This window comes from Dendropsophus ebraccatus, chromosome 1 (genome assembly GCF_027789765.1).
Source record: "Dendropsophus ebraccatus isolate aDenEbr1 chromosome 1, aDenEbr1.pat, whole genome shotgun sequence".
NCBI lineage: Eukaryota > Metazoa > Chordata > Amphibia > Anura > Hylidae > Dendropsophus > Dendropsophus ebraccatus.
Window position 1 is genome coordinate 133,891,528 of NC_091454.1, and position 21,692 is coordinate 133,913,219.

General features: G+C 43.4%; 1 protein-coding gene across 1 annotated transcript in view; it reads left to right on the top strand.

The window, feature by feature from the left end:
• Positions 1–21,692, top strand: part of EXOC4 (exocyst complex component 4) — a 314,927-nt gene that overhangs the window by 14,352 nt on the left and 278,883 nt on the right. Inside the window, exons 4-6 of the mRNA XM_069979105.1 lie at positions 8,261–8,445; positions 14,157–14,263; positions 16,370–16,613. Coding sequence (XP_069835206.1) covers positions 8,261–8,445; positions 14,157–14,263; positions 16,370–16,613 — 536 coding nt within the window. The remainder of the gene's footprint in view (positions 1–8,260; positions 8,446–14,156; positions 14,264–16,369; positions 16,614–21,692) is intronic.

A 21,692-nucleotide genomic window follows, 5' to 3' on the forward strand; every position in this document is an offset into this window, starting at 1 on the left:
TCTGCACAGTTTTGCTGTTATCCAGCTGCATTCACCTCCACGGATTGCAGAGAATCATCAGACCTCAGTCCACACCGACACGCTCCCTGCTCCTGGCCCCCAGCCTCTGTGTCGGCATTACGTGTCCTCAGTCCCAGCACAGTGAAGTGACTGAGAACACTGATGGGGCGGCTGCTGTTACAGAGGGAGACAGTGATCAGCACAGCTGTGACTGCATCCCTCTCTAACAGCAGCCACCCGGTCACCCCCAGCCCAGAGCTCACCCCCTGTGTCCAGCACTCACCCGCAGCACACAGCCCCCCGGCCCACAACCGACCGCCCCCCCCCATCACCCATGGCATCCCTCACTCACCCGCAGCATAGCCTCCGCACTCACCCGCGGCACCCACCCCCTGCGGCAAGCTCCGCCCCCGCGATCGCCCACGGCAAGCTCCGCCCCCCACAATCGCCCGCGAATAGCTCCGCCCCCGCAATCGCCCGCGATTAGCTCCACCCCCGCAAACGGCCGCGACTAGCTCCGCCCCCCGCAATCGCCCGTGACTAGCTCCGCCCCTGGCAATCGCCCGCGACTAGCTCCACCCCTGCGATAACCCGCGGCAAGCTCCGCCCCCGCGACAAGCTCCGCCCCTCACAATCGCCCGCATCATCGCCAACGCAGCTCTGCTACACCGGCGTCCCCGCCAACTCAGCTCTGCTACACCGGCGTCCCCGCCAACTCAGCTCTGCTACACCGGCGTCCCCGCCAACTCAGCTCTGCTACACCGGCGTCCCCGCCAACTCAGCTCTGCTACACCGGCGTCCCCGCCAACTCAGCTCTGCTACATCGGCGTCCCCGCCAACTCAGCTCTGCTACACTGGAATCCCCAACTCAGCTCTGCTACACCGGTGTCCCCGCCAACTCAGCTCTGCTACACCGTCACTTCCAACTCAGCTTTGCTACACCGACACAGCCATCTCGGCTCTGTTACACTGTCATCATCTCCTTCATTGTCTCAGCTCTGCTACTTCACCATCATCAGGCAGAAGCATTGCATGATGGGAAATGTAGTTTCCTATCTTGGATATAGACCATGTTTTAGAAAAAGTTGTAACTCAGGAACGGCAGCAGCTAGAAAGATGGGAGACGTCTCAAAATACTCAGGGGGACTTGGTGAGTAAGGCCAGCTAGGTTTGGGAGCATTTCATTTTTTTAGCTCTTGGGGGGAATACCCCTTTAACTTTAGTAATCCCTGGTAGGGTTAAGATGGGTGTTTCACAGAGATGAGCAAGCTAATAAACATGAAAAACTACTACTAGGGGACTATGGGGACATTACCTAGTGAGCATTCAGACACACACAGATAACTTTTATACATAAGACCTCTTTAAAGTGACACTGTCACCCCATTTTTGCATTATGGCTTTTCTAGAAAGGTGTATAGGGTAAATTTTGCAATTTTCATACCTTAATTTATATCATACATCATGATGCTTGTTCTTTTATCATCTGCATGCTGTCTTACCTGGGCGGGCCTTCATGGGTGCAGCACCACATCGCCACTGTAGGCCCCTCCGTGATGCCATTGCCGCATATGCCCCACCCCCTCAATGCCCATTGTAATGGGCCAGCCTATGCTGGTGATGTGGGCGGGGCTAGGTGGCACTGCGGCCATGAGGCCCTGCCCAGGTAGCACAACCCGCAGATGATAAAAGATTAGAGATGAGTGAATGTTCGAGTTTAGTGATTAGTGGCTGCTGAAGTTGGATAAAGCCTTTAGGTTGTCTAGAATACATGGATACAGCCAATGACTATATCCATGTTTTTCAGATAGCCTTAGGGCTTTATCTAACTTCAGCAGCCACCGCTAATCGAATGCCAAACGCTTGGGTTTGGACAAACTTGAGCATGCTCGATATTCGCTCATCTCTTCAAAAGATGACTTTTTACTTCAACAGGCACCATGAGGTATGATATAAAATAAGGTATAAAAACTGCTAAATTTACCCTCTACACCTGTGTAGAGAAATCATATTGCAAAAAGCGGTGATAGTGTCACTTTTAAGTCCTTTTTGCTTTTACTATGAGCACCCACTAGACAAGCCATAAATAATATTTATATCCTGTGACTGAACGTCTTGTTGTCAGAAAACAATATGCGCAGTGTCATCACAGTGGATGGCGGCACATGGTTGCACATATAGGTTAATGGTCAGTTTGTGCCGCAGATCTGACGTCTTATGATGTACACCTCTAGCAGCTGCCAGCACACTGTGGCTTAGCTACGGGTTCATTAATTGACACAACTCTAAAGTTTGCTGCATCACCTTTGGCGCAGTCATCTCTTTATATTCTGTTCACATTAATTGAAGTAATTTTGCCACTGAAGCGTGTTTCAGACCTCTGCATTTAAATTGAAATTTTAATTCCCTTATTGTCTGCGAGAGACGGCTGAAGATGGCTTGTTGCAGGTTTCATTATCACTCGGAACACTCCAGCTGCTGCTTCTAATGTACAATGACTGATTAATGCCAGGAAGAATTATTAAAGGAAGAATGGCAGCTTTTTCCCAGTAGGATGGGGTAAACATGAAGTAGTATTTTGACAGCTTTATGGAGCTGGTTTTACCCTCCGTCTGCTGTAGTTCAGGCGAATTATAGCAGACGTTCAGTTTTATGTGCAAACTATTACGAGAGACAGAAGCAAACAAAGCAAATGTTTTGTAATTCTGGCTATCGTGAGGATCTGCAAAAGATGGGAAATGCTGAGAAGTGATTTCAGAAAAGTTTAACACAATAGTTTACAACATTTTTTTTTATTGAAATATGTTGCATATCTGTGTAGATAATTGGTACGTTATCACAATTGTCTATAAGAAAAACTTTTAGCTGCTCATACTTTGTTTCTTGGAAAGTAAGATGGGTCTTATATAAAATAATATTCTTCAAAAAGAAAAAAAAAGGGCATATTTTCGAGGTAGGCCCCTACACTGTTTTCCCATTCTGTACAGTAGTTAGCTGCCATACTGTATATCTCACTGTTAGGCCTCCATACTGTATACCTCTCTCCCCCTCCGTAATTCTTCCAACATACTGTATATACCCCCTCCTGTAGTTCTTACCCCATTATGTATGTATCCCCTCCTGCAGTAAGACCTTCCATACTGTATACCTCCCTCCTCTGCAGTTAGGCCTCCTATATTGTATACCCCCCTCACCGCTCTGTAGTTGTTCCCCCATACTGTATATATCCCCCCCTCTGTAGCTGGCCCACATTCAATGTCCCCTACTGCACATTTTCTTACCACTCCTGCCTCCCCTGAAAGTTGTGCTAAGCAGGTGGGGGGAGAAGCATAACAAGTCTGTCTCTGATTGGCTGATGCTCTGTCACCCCTTGGCAGGGATCTGGTCAGCTGACTGTAACTAGTGCTTATTTTTGGAGTAGGGCTTAAATTTTAAGAAAATGTGTAAAACGAAATGTGGCCCCATATCCAAAGTGTGAGTTTGCAGGGGTAAGTCTGGGTCCCCTGGGCAGCTCTAAATCGGAGTCCCAGCTCCTTTTCTTTTTAACGGAGCTGTGGTTCGGAGAGGTCAGACCCCCTGCAATCTCATACTTTCCTTCTATCCTGCGAATAGGGGGACAAGTAATAAATGGGAAAAACCCTTAAAAAATAATTATTGGCCTCATATATTTCTGTGTAAACAGGGGATGTTTGGCAGTTAACAATGTGTGTTATAGGCTGCATGATTAATCATGCCATGTGAAGGCACTGCAGGCAAGTTTAATAGGAGTTCTTGGGACTATAATGAAACTAGAGCGTACAGGAGGCCTTCCAGCGGAGAATATTCCTGAAGAAAGAGGAGGAGGAAGGAGTGGTGAGGCGTGCCAGAGTGCGGCACGAGCGCCTCACCAAAACTTTTTGACACTTGATTATAGTATAAGATATGAAATGGTGCAGAATCCCCTCCCCCAGGAGCTAAGACAAAGGTACCCTTCTAACTAGCACACTGTGGGCATCTTGGATCGGCTCCAGGTGCTGACAGATTTCCTATAATGCTTTTTCATCTCATATGTTACTTTTTTATAAATGTTTCACTAAAGTGTTCCGATTGTTGACCCTTTGGACATAGGATGTGTAATGCTTGTGTCTTATATACTATATAAGGGTATGTGCACACTGAGGAATCCAGGTTGGTCACCTGCCCCAGATTCCGTAGCTCGTCCCTGCTCGCTGCTGCGCATCTATGTCTGTGCCGTAGACTCCATTCTATGCACAGGTAGATTCCTCCATCTGTCCGAAGAATGAACAGGTTAAAGAAGCAGTTCACTAAATTTTTTTTATTGGCCCCTTGCTAGGCGCTGGCACATGTACTCACCGTAGGTGATTGGTGTCGCGGCTCTGTTCCGGCCCTGGGTCGCCGTTCACGTCAGCCACTGCTGTGACTCCTCTTCTGTCTCCTGTGGTTGAATGACAGAAGTCACGCTCTTCAATGCATTCTCTGTGGAACAGGACACTGGGGGGGGGGCAATAAAACTTTTTTGTGGACTGCTTTTTTAATTCTTCGGGTGTATGGCGAAATCTGCCTGTGCTAATAAGACTTAATGACTAGTATGAATAGGAAGGGCTGCCATGGTATTGTTTGTTCTTCCTGAATCATTACATAGAAACTATTGGTGGGTTTCCTTTTCATGGCCTAATAAGTAATATGAAAACACTAGAAATGTCTCGGTTATTGCCATTATCTAATGCGGTCTATTTTTGCCATTATAGTCCTAAGTAATCATTTATGCATGAAATTCTAAAATCCCCTGAGAGAGAAACTTTGCTGAACTTGCTCCTAATTATGCATCTGAACGGGAGTTTAACACCATTGACAAAGTATTCTTGTCCCTATGTGTGTCTAATTCCAAGCCCCTACCCTATCTCTCTGTGTGCATCTTTCAGCTTCCATTATCATTACTGCTACCCATTACCACTATCTTCTCTTAGGTTGCCTTAATTTGCATTCATTCATTCTTGACCCCCAACTCATTCACCCTTTTGCTTAATTCAGCAACACGCACAGTGTTTCCCTAGAGCATGATCACCCAAGTGTTAGCTCATCTAATAAAGGATTTTTCATCTGAATGAATACAGATTAATTAAAAACGTGTAGTTTGCGATGTCTGATATCATGGTGGTTCTGGATGTCGTTTCTCTTATGACCCTTTCACCACCAGATGGGTTCTCTAGTAATTGTGGAAGGTTAATACGGTTTGATGCTGAAGTGGTGAGAGAGGAGATGCAGTTATTGCCTGGTTTAATGTGTGCTCTCCTGATTGCTCTCCAGTCCTTCTATGTAATTTAGGAGAGCGGGAGGTGATCACAAGTTTGACTTTCATGACTCATGCCGTAATCAGCAGGAACTTTCTGTCGAGTGCAAATTGCAGTTTTTCTGATTCACTTTTCTCTGTTTAGCTCAGTTCTGTTAACTTATCATATACAGCATTGTAAACACTGATCATGGGTAGGAAACCTAGATCATGTCATATAAAGGGTCTCAAAAATACACCCCCCCCCCCCTCTCATAGGTGAGGTCAGGGGTTACAAAACCCCCTTCACAAAAGAAACGCCCCTCTAACAATAAAATATAACTTTTAGTGGTATATTAAATAAAATCTAATTGGTGGATCCGATATTAAAAAATACAATTAATTAATTAGCTAAATTAATTAATTAGCTAAAGTGAGCGTTAGGGTGTGTGTATTTTTAATATCGGATCCACCACTTAGATATAACTTTTTAATGGTATGTTAAATAATATTTTATTGTTAGAGGGGGGGGGGGTTCTTTGTAAAGGGGGTTTTGTACCCCGGGCCTTGTGCCTGTGGGTTTGGTGTATAATACATATAAAGGGTCTGACACATACTCCTTATTGTAAAGAAGAAAAGAAAATCAGGAGCAGTACTGTTTTCAAGTTTTAAAGTTTTAAAGTGAACATATTTCAGACTAATACTGTTCCCTGAAAGCTTTGGTAGAAAAACTATTTTAAAGCTAAACCAACCTAACGAATAGAGAATAATGGTGCAAGTAAATGACCGTATCCAATAAATGCATCGACTGGAACATTTGTTTATAATTTTATGCCAAATGTTCTTTTTCCACTCTCTTTGTCCTGATTGCTTCACAACAATGCCAGAATGTTAATAAAAATAATTAGCCTTTTGTCTAAACAGTTTCCATATTGACTCAGAATATAAATTATCCTTTAACGCTTTTTTTTTTCTACTTTGAAGCAGAATATATTACTTGTCCATTCTGCTTTTCGATACTTATCTTTGTTGGTGTTAAAATGGCCATTAAAAATGGACACCGCTGTATTAACAGATATTCCTTGAAAATATATTTTTTTCCTGAGTTTATTTCCTCATCCATTACAGTAACATACAGTTAACCCTTTAAAGGCTCATTCCAGGCAGATCACAGTTTTGCCCACAGATTACCTTAGCATGCATTTCTCGCAGGTCAGACAATGTATTGAGCAGGGGGGACTGGGCGACATCTAACGGCTGGGGATTGGGGCGGGTGAGTATGCTTTGTTAGTCAAGTATGCACCTTGACTTATATACCTGCATCTGTAAACTTTTTGTTTAACAAATAAGAGGTTTAGCAGTTTGAGTAAACTTGTATAATATGTTTTTGTATCATATGTTTTTTTTTTTTTTAAGTGCGAATAGAATTTAAGCAAATGTCCGGTTACTTCTCAAGCTTGTTTTTAGTGGAAATCTTAAAAGATAAAAGGTGGAAGTGTTTTAAAGACTGTGGCTACATTGTCTATCAATTTGTTGTCATTGCCCCAATATATCATAGCTGAAAGAAGCTGCATTGCAGACGGGAGTAATGTTTTTTCCGTCCCTTTACAGATCTTTGTGTCTTAATGGCTACAAGACTACAGACAAACAATGTGCAGTTTGATTCTGCAGCCATACTCTCTTCCATCAGTTACCTTTTTTATATTTTTTTTCTGTACCTACTGAATGTATATAATAAAGAACTAGCACATGGATGGGAGTCTGCCTACATAGTTTGTTACAGTAGTGGCACATAGGGTTCTATACTTCCACAATGCTTCTCAAAAAATCTTTTGTTTCTGCAATAATGTGTCACTGTCATTAAAAATAACTTTTGATATGTCATCACGCATGTCAAAAGTTATTGATTATAGTGGAACAGATTGCTGAACTCAGGGAGACCAGCCAAACGACAACACTGCCAGCTGCTAGTGAAAGCGCTCAATGCAGTGAAGTCCTAGGAGCATTGCCCCCTGGGAAACATGAATATGCAAAAGTTACTTAGCCTTGGTTTATCCCTTGTCATTACATTGACTTATAGGGCCACTTAATATGGTGGATTTGGGGGTTTCCTAACAGGAGCTGCCCCTTGGCTGGGTCCTTCCCGGAGGGATATCTGGCTAGTCCTGTGTTTTGAGACTCTTCAGTGAGGCTCCACGGACTCCTCTTTTGCATATTCATGTTTCCCAGGGGGGCAATGCTCCTAGGACTTCACTGCATTGAGCGCTTTCACTAGCAGCTGGCAGTGTTGTCGTTTGGCTGGTCTCCCTGAGTTCAGCAATCTGTTTCTCTTATTGCTCTACTAGGCATTGCTCCCACCTAGCCAGAATCCTGCTCCACACTGATGAGGGGCAACACCCCGAAACAGCTGTATGTGGATGGTTACTTAGCCTTGGTTTATCCCTTGTCATTACATTGACTTATAGGGCCACTTAATATGGTGGATTTGGGGGTTTCCTAACAGGAGCTGCCCCTTGGCTGGGTCCTTCCCGGAGGAATATCTGGCTAGTCCTGTGTTTTGAGACTCTTCGGTGAGGCTCCACGGACTCCTCTTTTGCATATTGATTATAGTGGGTCTCGCTGCTGAGACCCGCTGAGATCAGGAGATATAGCTGGGAGGAGAGTGCGGCGGCTGGCCATCCACTCCCCGTCTGCCCACAAATTCTGTCTGTTTAGCCTCATCATTGTCTCTAAGGTTAAAGTGTCGGAAGGAGTGGATGGCACGGCTGCTGCCCTCTCTCCCCTCTTCTCGGCACCTCATCTGGTAACATGTCAAAAGTTCTTTTTAATGAGAGTGACTCTTTAAGTGATCCTGCCCGAAAGTGGGACCCAATTTCCACAATGTGCATGGAAAAACTTCAGGTTATATTATGACAAGATAAGATTATTATTATTATTATTATTGCATCTTGCACTGTTACCTAACTTGCAAATTTTTTTGTTTTGGTCTAGGTGTCTGCAGTGGGATCGCTGGATGGATCTTTACTCCAGGTGGAAGGTCTCAGTGACCTACGTCTTGAACTCCACAGTAAGAAGATGAACATGCACTCCGTTCTAATTGATGAACTACACCGTCATCTGTACATTAAATCCACCAGTCGTGTAGGCCACTGGAACCAGGAAAAGAATAGAAGCGGGTATGGTGCCATATTTCTATAATCTGTTCAAAGAGATAATTCCTTTTTTACCTGATGATTACTGCTGCATTGGATATTAGAGATGGGATGACATGATGTGCTTAAGAGGCTGATTTGCATCTTAGACTGTTTTTATCTCCCCAAATGTATTTAAAAATTTTATTTGCAGAATTTGCTATGAACCCACAATTTATTGGTGAAAATGCACCGTATACCCACCCTGCTTGAACCTTTAAGACCCTATTACACGGAAAGAATATCGTCCGTATTCGGCCGTTACGGCCGATAATCGTCCCGTGTAATTGAAGGCGAATGATGTCGGCTGATCGTTGCAATCGTTTGTCATTTGCTATATGCTATGGCACTGCTTCTCAACCTTTTCAACCTCGGGGCACCCCTTGGGAAAAAAAAATAGCTTGGGGCACCCCTACTAAATAATGTTCTACAAAATACGAAAACCGTCATACAGTAACTCACAGGTGACGTCTTCTTTGATTTGAGGTGTCACCTTCCCTTTTCCTCTCTATCTGGCCCAGGCCTCCATGATGATTTCTTCCAGCTATGTTTCATCTCTTCAGAACCTGCGAGACAAACATCTTAGGCTCCGCACATTTCTAGCAACTTCCTTTCCTTTCTCCCTTCTATAGGCTCCCATTCAGTGGTAACTATGCTGTTTGATGTTATATGTAGTAAAGCAAGTAGAAATGTGAGTTGCCCCCTGTATGTAGGATCCCCTGCTGTGCCCTCATATACTAATGAAGCCCCCTGATGTGCCCCCTTTTACTTATAATGCCTCCTGCTGTGTACCCTCATACAATAATAATGCCCCCGGCTGTGCCCCCACATAGTAGTTATGTCCCCTGCTGTGTACCTCCTTACAATAATATTGCCCCCTGCTTTGCCCTCATACAGTAATAATGCCCCCTGCAGTATACCCCCATACAATAATAATGCCCCCTGCAGTATACCCCCATACAATAATAATGCCCCCTGCAGTATACCCCCATACAATAATAATGCCTCCTGCAGTATACCCCCATACAATAATAATGCCCCCTGCAGTATACCCCCATACAATAATAATGCCCCCTGCAGTATACCCCCATACAATAATAATGCCCCCTGCAGTATACCCCCATACAATAATAATGCCCCCTGCAGTATACCCCCATACAATAATAATGCCCCCTGCAGTATGCCCCCATACAATAATAATGCCCCCTGCAGTATGCCCCCATCCAATAATAATGCCCCCCTGCTGTATACCAATATGCACCAATAACTTAAAAAACAAAACATCATACTCACCTAATCCGGGCTTTGTGGCTGCAGGGAGCAGCTCTCCTTTCTCTTCGGGCTCCATCTTGCAAGCCGCGGGGACAGAACCTCCAGCTGGCATGATGACGTCACATCATCACGCCTGAAGGAGAGGTCAAGTCCCAGAGTCCCATAGGCTGCTGGCATGAAGTGCCGACAGCCTGTGGGATTGAATGTAGGAGTAGGACGCTGACAGGTCCTGCTCCTACATTCTGTTTACTTTAATGTTCTGCCCGCTCACTGTGTGAACGGCCAGAACATCAAAGTGATCGGTATATCCCTAAAAGCTGCGCGGCCACAACTTCTAGGGATATTAAAGTGACTGTGGCACAATTCCCACCGGGATCCCGCGGCACCCCTGGCGGGTTCTCCCGGCGCCCGAGTGTGCCGCAGCACCCCAATTGGGTAACGCTGTGCTATGGGCTGCCCGGAAAATCTAGCAATCACTCGGGCAGCCCCCCTCTCAGCTCCCTGCGCCTCCCTACTCGCCGTCTTGTTGCCGCCACAAGTAGTAGCGGTGGCAGTGAGGGGGGGACGAGGAGCAAACGAGTGCGCTGACAGCGCTCGTTTGCTCCTCCAGTCGCCCCATGGAATTGGGGCTTTAATTTTGTTATTTCTGAGTTTTCAACCTTAGTAAACTGGACAGATGTTAAGATGATTATCCAACATTGGAAAGACACAACTTTAAAGGGGTCTTCCAGGCACAACTAAACACATCCATATTCCCTACTGGGGCACTTAAAGCAACTCTGCACACACAATCTAACCCCCCCAAACCACTTGTACCTTCGGATAGCTGCTTTTAATCCAAGATCTGTCCTGGGGTCCGTTTGGCAGGGGATGCAGTTATTGTGCTAAAAAACAACTTTTAAACTGGCAGCCCTGTGTCTTACAGGAGTATATGTGCCCTAACTTTGCACCACCCCTCCGTCCCTCCTCCCCACCCTCTTCATCATTAGGAATGCCACTGGAAGATTTTCTCCATGCTGAACATTGCACAGGTGTCTTAATGATCCAGCCCATGTGCCGTCCTCTCACAGCTGATGAATAGGAGACAATCTGCCTGGAGCATTCCTAATGATGAGGAGGGCGGGGAGGAGGGACAGAGAAGGTGTGCCAGCCTAATGTATACACAATGTAGGCCACTCCCCTAGGGCACGGGGCTGCCAGTTTAAAAGTTGTTTTTTAGCATAATAACTGGATCACCTGCCAAACGGAGCCCAGGACAGATCTTGGATTAAAAGCAGCTATCCAAAGGTACAAGCGGTTTGGGGGGTCAGATTGTGGGTACAGAATCGCTTTAAGAAATATTGGCATTCTCACCTCCCTGTGCTCCCCTGATATTGCAGTTCTCGAGTGGTGGTGTTCCCACTACACTTGTGTTGCTGCTTCTGATGTCACTTCGTTTGGGCAGGAACTGCCAGATATTGGTGGTACCTGTTTTCTTTTTGTGAAGTGATCTTTAGAGACTAGGCTGCGCCATTTGATAAATGCCCCCTTTGTGTTCACAACCTCTGTGCACAGACCTTTTTTACCCTATTGATTTCCACCTTGGTTACAGTTGTAGCATGACTTCTGTGTGTTTTTCTTAATATATTTATCCCATGATTATGAACTAAATACACAATAGTTGTGCTATTGTTTGAAGGGAGCATAGCTACATTGTAGTGTTTTCCTGTTGCTTTTTAATTTGCGGGCATTACCCTCAGGAGCTGTATTATCATACAGTATAAGGTCACCAGTCAGCACATATTGAAGCTGTAGAATCTCCTTCATTTTCCAAGGGAAATCAGTCAGCCAGGAAGTACAGAGAATGCTGATGTAGCCATTTCTTTAGTGTTTGCTGTACTGCAAATCTAATAGATGTTGGAGGACGCTTACTGAGTGCACAGGACGAATTACAAATGGATCCTTCGATTTGCAGATGGTTTGATATGAGGTTCACATCCGTATGTGTTAAGAAGATATAAAAATGAAATTTTGTGTCTGGTTCCCAACAGCGTGTGTGTTTATATTATAAGTGTATATTTTTACACAGATTTATAGTATTCTTTTAGTAATGACAGATTTGTACTGATATAAAATGCTAAAGAAAAATAAGAACTGGCTTGTATGAGAATTACATGACGTTGAAGGGTGAATATATAATATACTGTTTTCCCCGAAAATAAGACTTATATGTCTTATATTTTTTGCTCTCAAAAATTAGCTAGGTCTTGTTTTCAGGGGATGTCTTATTTTTCCCATGAAGAAGAGTTTGCATGCCACATGCACAGCAGAGACAGAGCGTACAGTATGGTGGCTTCCAGCCACCAGGGGGAGCTCACCACAGCACACTCGTACATGACAGCAGGGACAGAGTACGGTATGGCGGCAGGCAACGGGTTAACGGCAGCCTGTGCAGCTCTGCATCTGACGGTAGGGGTCAACGGGGATGGTGGCAGGCCTCTTGGTGCACCTTTACAAGTTAGAGCCGTGGAAGGAAACATTGTGGTTGACGGCAGGTAACAGTCTTCATGTCCTGCTTGTAACTGCTCTGCAATGGGTGGTGAAGGTAGGGGACAGCGGCGGTGGGCTGAAAAGAATCACAGCTACATGCCCTAGTGTTCTGTTCGTCAGGCATGCTTCCCAGCAAAAACTTCACTAGATTTTACTTTTGGGGAAGGCCTTATATTTAGCAAGTCAGCAAAACCTCTACTTGGTCTTATTTTCACGGGTATGTCTTATTTTTGGGGAAATAGGGTGTGTGTGTATACCAAGGTACACAGTGGTACCTTGGTTCAAGATTAACTTGGATTAAGAGCGTTTTGCAAGAAGAGCTCACACTTTTTCAAAATTGTAACTTGGTTTAAGAGCATTGCTTTGGTTTAAGAGCTCTCTATACTGGTGGGAGGGAAAGTTGGGGAGGGGCATGGTCTGCATTGTGTGGTCTAAAGCAATGTACTCCGACCCAGGAAGTCTCCCTCATCTTCCAAATCATAGCAGGTCCACTTCAGGCTGGGGCTTGTATCAGGGGACAGGACTGTGGAGGTAATCTCTTCATAGCTGTAACCCCTCTCTCCCCGGACAGAGATTTTAGATTTATGTGCCCACATATGCCCTGCTTATTCCTCCATGCTCCCTGCAGTCTCTTTCAGCTCTTGTGTTTCCCATCCTCTCCTTATCTGCTTTAATGTGCCTGCACTTAAACTCAGCTATACACACACACTGTTGCTATAATGTGCCTGCACTAACCCTCAGCCATTCACACTGCTGTATAGAAAAGTTTCTAAAGTCTCTATCCTCCTGCACAGCTCTGAGATTCTCACTTCCTGATTGGTCCATGCTGAACACACACCCCTTCCCCATTGTGATCATGTGACCACAAAGACCTTTGACAGCAGCCCTGCTTCTCTATTCTAGCCTATTGTACTATGTTCCTGAATTATGGAGATCTGCAGTTCCATCCTGTATCTACAAACTGCTGCTGTTTTATGCACTTACTTCACATTATACACCACATACTGCTTGACAATACTCTACAGTAACTGTACAGTTATTCATAATAACGTTATTTAGAGTAAAAAAATCAATATTTTTGAGGTGTGGAACCAATTGTCTGCATTCCAGTGATTCCTTATGGAAATATTTGCTATAATTTAAGAGTGATTTGGATTACAAGCACAGTCTTGGAGCGAATTATGCTCGTAATACAAGACACCACTGTGTGTGTGTGTGTGTGTGTGGGTATATATATATATATATATATATATATATATATATATATATATATATATATATATATAGCAGCATAAATCTAGAAGTACACAAAAACACAGAAAATGCAACAGCTCACCGCAATGGCAAGATACAGACCCACTACAGACATGAAAATAGTTAAAAGTGTCTCCCCCCCCCCCCCCCCCCAACTACTAACTGTGACCTCTTGACATTAGTCCTAGGCTGTCTACAGTGCTTTAATAGTAGTACATGATTGGCATATATGCTGTAAACTTCCTGACATTTTCTCCAAACATATCTGTAGTCCCCAATGCACCCAACAGGGAACAAAAAGGTATCCTTTTGTTCTTAGTCAGGCTAATTTTTATTTTGAAAGGCCTAGATATTATGTGAACAGGTCTGAATAGGCTTTAGTGCAAAACATTCTTTTCATGCAAAATAGCACCAATTCCCATTGTTAGTGCACTTAGTAGGCATGACGTTTTCACAATGGTAATAGCTGACCGCCAGCAGTTTGAGAAGCAGGGACAGTGACACCTTATGTACTATATAAATTACATAAAAAAAACTACATATATTGAAAGAAAAAGCTAATATTATCTTGTTATTAAGGGGTATTATTAGGCAGTGAATTGGCTATTCATTGATTGTATTTATCTTTTCTTATAATGCAGTTCTCTTGCAAAAGATTCTCCTCTTCCTCTCCTTGATGTCACAAATTTGTCTACCCCACGCAAGTTCCTTGATAATTCTCAGTTTGGCACCCCAGGCTGCTCCACTGGTATGTATCGTGGGATGTCTATAACTTTTTGTTATCTTGTATGTACTAGCTGTCTGTCATAATAAAAATGGGCAATTCCAATATATTTTCTATTGATTTCATTTATGTAGGAAGCCTCCAGATTGAGTTATGTCTCTGACTTTGTTTCCCTGCCAATTTTCTCCTTAAAGGGTGAACGTAGGCTGCTATCACTGTACTGAAATAACATTGCATGATCCTGTCAGGATAATTTGCACTTTTGTGTTTAGAAGGCCATAGTGCTTGAATTTCTTCACCTACATACCCACATGAGCGCAAATTTTTTGCAACATCATTTGTACTTTGAAATGACATACTTTATTCCCCCCCCCCAAAAAAAAATAATTATAATTATATATATATATATATATATATATATATATATATATATATATATATATATATATATATATATAATTTGTGCTGTGAAATTAAAAAAAGAAAAAAGCTATTTTTTTTTTCCATTAGCCCTGTGGTAAAGCTAACATATTGGGGGAGATTTATGAAAGGTTGTAAATTTACACCTGGTGTAAACTGCCCACAGCAACCAATTACAGCTCAGCTTTCAGCTCTGGTAAAATATAAGAGGAGCTGTGATTGGTTGCTGTGGGCAGTTTACACCAGGTGTATATTTACACCCTTTCATAAATCTCCCCCATTATGTTCTTCTGGACCATGACTAGTTGACATAGAGCCCTGACCTAAACCCTATTGAACTCTTTTGGGATTAACGGGAATGGACATCGCAAGCTGGGCGATTTTAAGAAACTTTGTAATTGGGTTTATTAGCCGAAAAATGAATTTTTATCATGAAAAAGCAGTTTGAAGCTCTCCCCCTGTCTTCATGGTTTTCCTATGGAGAGAGAAAGTAAAAGCAGCAAAACAGGACAACAAAGAGTTAATTTACATTCACATCACAGGCTCTCTCCTGTGACAGTCAGCCCCCACCTCTCTGACCACTAATTAGGGCTCTGAATACAGTAGCTTCCCTTACTGAGAAATCCTTTGTTCTTGGCTCTCAGCTCTTGCTCCTTCCCCTTTCCCCCCTCCCCTCTCCATAGACCAGACAGGATCCCACTGATGAAAGAGATGAAAAAACAGTTGAGATTTCCTGATTCTGAGGAGTGGACAGCAGAAAGGAGAGGAGGGGGGGGACCTGGGAAAAGGCTTTTTACATGCAGATAATGGCAGATTTGCCTAATAAACCCAATTACAAAGTTTCTTAAAATCGCCTGGACTATTGATTTCTGCAAAACAAATTAACGACAGTGACACTTTAAGATCCGCACTAGGGACCGATCAGTACAAAAAGTTACAGTTACTCATAAATCTTGATCATGTAACTAAGCACATAAATGTGTGTTTTCCTTTTATAAGACATCCCGTTGGAGTGTCATAGAAGCCATGCTGGTTCATAAAGCTTATCTTAGAAAAGTATGTGGTTAAGACTCTGCAATGTGCAATCTGTAATCTACTGCAGACAAAGTCATTATGGGAGTCTAGCTCACTCACAAGCCAAGCAGCTTCCTTCCAGCTACATAGTCCTCTTCTTTTCCTCACAGAATTGGAAGAGCAAGCAATCCATCACATGATGGGTTAGCAAAGCTCTGTTACTTATGAGTAATGGTGTTTTTCAGTAGTGTAGTGCCTCTGTGAGTATTTCTTCTAAAATTATAGACTTGCCCTAAATGTTCCCCTACTAAAAACTATGTGACCTACTAGCCTCTGCCAGTATTACGTGCTGCTTTCAGGTCTAGCAGCATGCGAACACGACAAATCATTTTAGGTTTTTATAGTATAAAACAAGGGCACATCCTGTTATGTGAAAAGCATTAGATCACATTTATGTGGGAACAGGTGAAATATAAAGTTTCTCCTAAACAATGTTGGACAGCCTGTGGGGCTGCAGGTGACTAACATATACTGGTACTCTTATAGCAATAACCTTTTACTGGCTTTGCTGGGGACAGATTAGCTGCATTCCTAAATGCATTATATTCTATCCTTTTTTAAGAAATAGACAGTGTACAGTTACTGTGTCTGCTTCATAGTTTCTCTTTACACCTACTTTAATCATTATTTTTACAGTAAAGGACCTTAGCCTTCAAGACATTAAAGAAGATCCTGATTCTGACCCTGAGGAGAACAGCATAGTATTTATGGGAGTTCTCATTAAAGGTCTAGCAAAGCTTAAGAAGATTCCTGAGACTGTGAAAGCAATAAAGGAGCGCCTAGAACTCGAGTTAAAACAGATTGTAAAACGTTCTACCACTCAGGTGGCAGACAACGGCTATCAGCGAGGGGAAACTGTGACCCAGGAAAATCAACCACGGTAAGATATGTATTGTTGTGGAACAAGCAGCTAAAGAGTGTTTTCATAGTGCTTTACACTATCTGCTCCTTGTTGATGGAAGGAAAAGATAATGGTAAAGATGTGTGAGAGTTAGGATTTTAGGGATCATTGACCAAAACCTCCTGTCTGTGTCACGTTTATAGTATTTTTGATGATCGTTATGCTCCTGGGTTGGAGAGTACCAGTCACTTCCAATGAGGCCATACATTTCAACAAGTGAAACAAGATGAGGAGCCTAAGGGAATCTGTCATTCAGGGACTATATAGTCTATCATAAAGTCACTGTGCACTTTAGCTGTTTGTTAGCAGTTACTTATTTATCGCTATTGACTGCTTTACGTTGCTGCACATCATATGAGTTCACTTTGAGCATGTTTTAACCCCTCAAGGACGGAGCCAATTTTCGTTTTTGCGTTTTAGTTTTTTCCTCCTTGTGTTTAAAAGGCCATACCACTTGCATTTTTCCACCTAGAGACCCACATGAGCCCTTATTTTTTGCGTCACTAATTGTACTTTGCAATGACAGCTGAAATTTTGCATAGAGTACTCTGCGAAACCAGGTAAAAATTCAATGTGTGGTGAAATTGAACAAAAAATGCATTTCTTTTATTTTGGAGGTATTTGTCATTACACCATTCGCCCTGGGGTAAAACTGACTTCATGTTCCTCAAGTCGTTACGATTAAAACGATATATAACATGTATAACTTTTCTTTTAGCTGATGGCCTGTAAAAAATTTAAACCATTGTTAACAAATATATGTTCCTTAAAATCGCTCCATTCCCAGGCTTATAACGCTTTTATCCTTTGGTCTATGGGGCTATGTGAGGTGTCCTTTTTTCCGCCATGATGTTTACTTTCTAACGGTACCTTGATTGCGCATATACGACTTTTTGATCGCTTTTTATTACATTTTTTCTGGATTTGATGCAACCAAAAATGCGCAATTTTGCACTTTGGGATTGTTTTTGGGCTTACGTAGTTTACCGTGCGAGATCAGGAATGTGATTAATTAATAGTTTGGGCAATTACGCACGCGGCGATACCAAACATGTTTATTTATTTATGTACTTTTATTAAAAACATGGGAAAAGGTTGGTGATTCTGACTTTTATTAGCGGAGGGGGCTTTTTACTAATAATAACACTTTTTTTTTTTTTAACACTTATACTAGAAGCCCCCCTGGGGGACTTGTAGTATAAGTATACTGATCTCTTATTGACATCTTTGCTGTATACTTATACAGCAAAGATCAATGAGATCAGCACTCGGATGCTTTCGGCTGCTGCAGCTGAAAGCATCAGAGTGCCGAGCCAGGATCAGCGCCATTTTGGAGAGGTCCCCGGCCGCCACCAGTCATGGAGATCGCTCCTCCGGGACAACGTCCCAGAGGAGCGATCTCTGCAACTAGACACCTGGGAAGTGCTGCGTCCGGTAATCGGATGCAGCTGTTATGTTTGACAGCTGCATCTGATTACTGTATGAGCGGGCACGGCAATCGGACTGTGCCCGCTAATACCCGCAGTCCCGGGCTACAAGCGGCACCCGGGGCCGCGGCGGTTCAGAGCGGGGTCGCCGCGCGGCCCCGCTCTGAACACCTCTTGTGGGCGCATGACGTACGAATACGTCATGCGTCCTTAAGAGGTTAAACAGTTAATTCTCCAAGGATAGGAGTATGTTTGTACCTTTCCTAAATGGTTTATTCATGTCCATGTGTTATAGTGACAGAAATATTGGGGGAGATTTATCAAGTACTCCTCCAAAGTTCACATACTTAGGTGTCACCACCTGACTTTTTAGTCTCATTATATGTAAGAATGAGCATAAGTATTAGTACACTTAGTGCTTTTCTTGTTCTTGTGTATTGGGATAATGTACATGCATTGGCTATTGCACTCGTGCGGCGGTGCCTGCTCAAATTCTAGTTGATTAACCAAAAGTATAATGCATGCAAAAAATAGGGTTTAGTTCATATTTATCCTCTGATTATATGATACAGTGAAGGATCCAGAAGACCCAGGGACCTCTTAACCCAGGAATATAGTGGGCGCAGGTAGAGTGAGGGGATCGTGTCAATGCAAGGCATTTACCGTGGGACAAATCCTACGGAGTAAAAATACATAATACAGTTTTATTGTTGCAATGCGTTATGGCCATCCAAATGAGAAGTGGTCTTTCTCAAACTGAAACGCATTGCAACAATAAAACTGTATTCTGTATTTTTGCTCTGTGGGATTTGTCCACATTTGTTTGTCCCACGGTAAATGCCTTGCATTGACACGATCCCCTCACTCTACCTGCGCCCGCTATATTCCTGGATTACGAGGTCCCTGGGTCTTCTGGATCCTTCACTGCATTACCTATACACCTCGCTTGATTCTTGGTGCTTTCCGGGAGGTGCTGCGGTAGAACTTTATTGGATGCATGATAAAGAGATGTGCTTATACGTTCGCACAACTCGATCAGGTGAGTTACTTCTTATTGCACTCACCCCATCTGAGCATCCATTTGTACATACTACACCAGGAGGCGCCCCATTCTCTTTCTTTTGGGCTGATTATATGATAACTTAGACAAGATCCTCATTAAAGGCCTTTTACATGTGCTTGCTCGTGCTTACAGGCACTGCAAAGGCACTGCAAACTAGCGTTGTAGTCTGTAGTCCCTGCACCCGTCAAATCTGTAGGTTTGAAAGGACTTTTACTGAGCCTCCTCCCTGTTTTTGAAATCAGTACAAACAAAAAAGGACAATTAAAATGACAATTAAAAACTACCAGTACAAACAAAACAGCACTATTAGAGGAAACCTGTTGCGCTGGGGACCAGGGCATAAAGTACCCTATACCGTAATTAGGCGTTTCATACTTACCCTTTTGGTCCTGGTAATGCTCTGGGGATGCTGGTGGTGTTGCTTAGAGACCCCCGCTACTTTTCCTCGCACTCGTTACACTAATGAGCAGAGATGCGTCCAACGCTCATAGGAAATTGCTCATCTATGATTTCCTATGGATGGCGGACTCATCTCTGCTCATTAGCATAATGAGTGTGAAGAAAAGTAGCGGGGGTCTCTCAGCAATGTCACTGAGACCGAGAGGGTAAGTAGGAAACCCTTTATTACATGGTAGGGTGCTTATTGTGACTGGTTCCCTTTCATTTTTGTTAAAATCCACCATTAAAAAAAGTATGACAATGTAAAGCATATAGAAAACACTAAAAGATACACCAATCCATCCAGATACCAACAGTATATAGGAATAGAATGCTGAACATACCTAAAAAGGGTAAGATTGTTTACAGGAACCTGAAAAGTGGCCTAATGCATTTCCCTAAAAACACCCCAACCTTCCAATGTGTTTTTGCCTCAATTAATGTGTTTATAAATATAAGATATGCACAACAGCCATACAGGCCACAGTCATTGTATATCAAAATCACTAAAAATATGAGTTTAGGCACATACACATTACACCTGATTATCATACAGTACTAATGGTAATAAAGTGATGTCTACATACAGAGAATATCTACAAAGGATTTATTTATTGTAGTGATCCTCCCGGGGGATGGTGTGTTTGGACACAGTTCACAGCAGACTTGGACTTATAAAACAACAGCTTGGCATTTATTTGCAGCATAAACAGTCCAGCAAATAGAAATACAGCAACACCGTGCTTTTAAGAATAAAACATACAAAACAGGTTTCTTCACCTATCTAACACTTGAAAACAGGACGTCTTTCACCTGGATACCGCAAGGTGTGTAATAGCTCAAGCAGAGGCTATGTTCACAGGTTGCTCCCAAACAGACACCCTGGCTGAGAGCAACCATCTTCACACTGTGTGAGCTTTTACCTTCTCAGGCTGATTAGGGTCAGAGCTCACCTGATCCCAACACCTGAACTGGATCGAGGGGAGGGAATGGCAAGTCCCACTACCAAACCTACCTGCCATTCCATGTAAATCCAGGCCCGGCAACAGTAAATAATAGCTCAGCAGCATAACACTGCTGAGCAACAGATCCCTCCTGGACTTACCATCTCACACTATGACGTAACCTAGGTGAGATGTACACCCCCTCGAACACTTCTCCCGTGACATGTCCACAATATATATATATATATATATATATATATATATATATATATATATATATATATAATGTCCTAGTGATATAAACTAAGTGCTACAGTATTTAATAGACAGTGACTAGTGATGCATAAATAGCAATCACTCTGTGGCTGTACGAATGCCTAGGGGTGCATAAGGTGCATGCATATAGTGGCATCTCTCTTGCAAATGGCAGGGTTGGCCTATTCCTCCATAAATTGTAGTAGTGCCCATTGGTAATCATTAAAGGAGAAGTCCGGCGAAAATTTCTGTTAAAGTATTGTATTGCCCCCCAAAAGTTATATAAATCACTAATATACACTTATTACGGGAAATGCTTATAAAGTGCTTTTTTTCCCCTGCACTTACTACTGCATCAAGGCTTCACTTCCTGGATAACATGGTGATGTCACGACCGACTCCCAGAGCTGTGCAGGCTGTGGCTGCTGGAGAGGATGATGGCAGGGGGACACTGTAACGCCTGAAGTCGTGGATCCACTGAACCGTCACTAGCGATGGCACAAACCTCACCAGGGAGCGGAGTGTAAGAGGCCACGTGTTTTCACCAGAGCCTGCCGCAAGGCGGGATGGGCTTGCTGCGGCAGGGGACCCCCAGGTCGTTACCCCTGGCTTGGTTGCTAGTGACGGCAGGCGAGGCGTGGCAGGAGCAGTAGTCAGGAGAATAGTTCTGGCAGAGGTCTGTAGGCGTAATCGCAGGTGGCAGACAGTACTCAGGAACAATAGGAAGGCAGCGGACAGGGACTAGGGACCGGGTAGCGAACAGGAACAAGGAACAAGGACTGAGGTCAGGAACAACAGGGAGCTGGGCCAAACGCTATGGGAAGCAAGAGGCTCCAACACGAGGGACAGGGCATGCTGGTATTTATAGGGAGTGATTGGTGCAAACCTCCAATTAGGGGCGGACTGGCCCTTTAAATCTGAGACAGCCGGC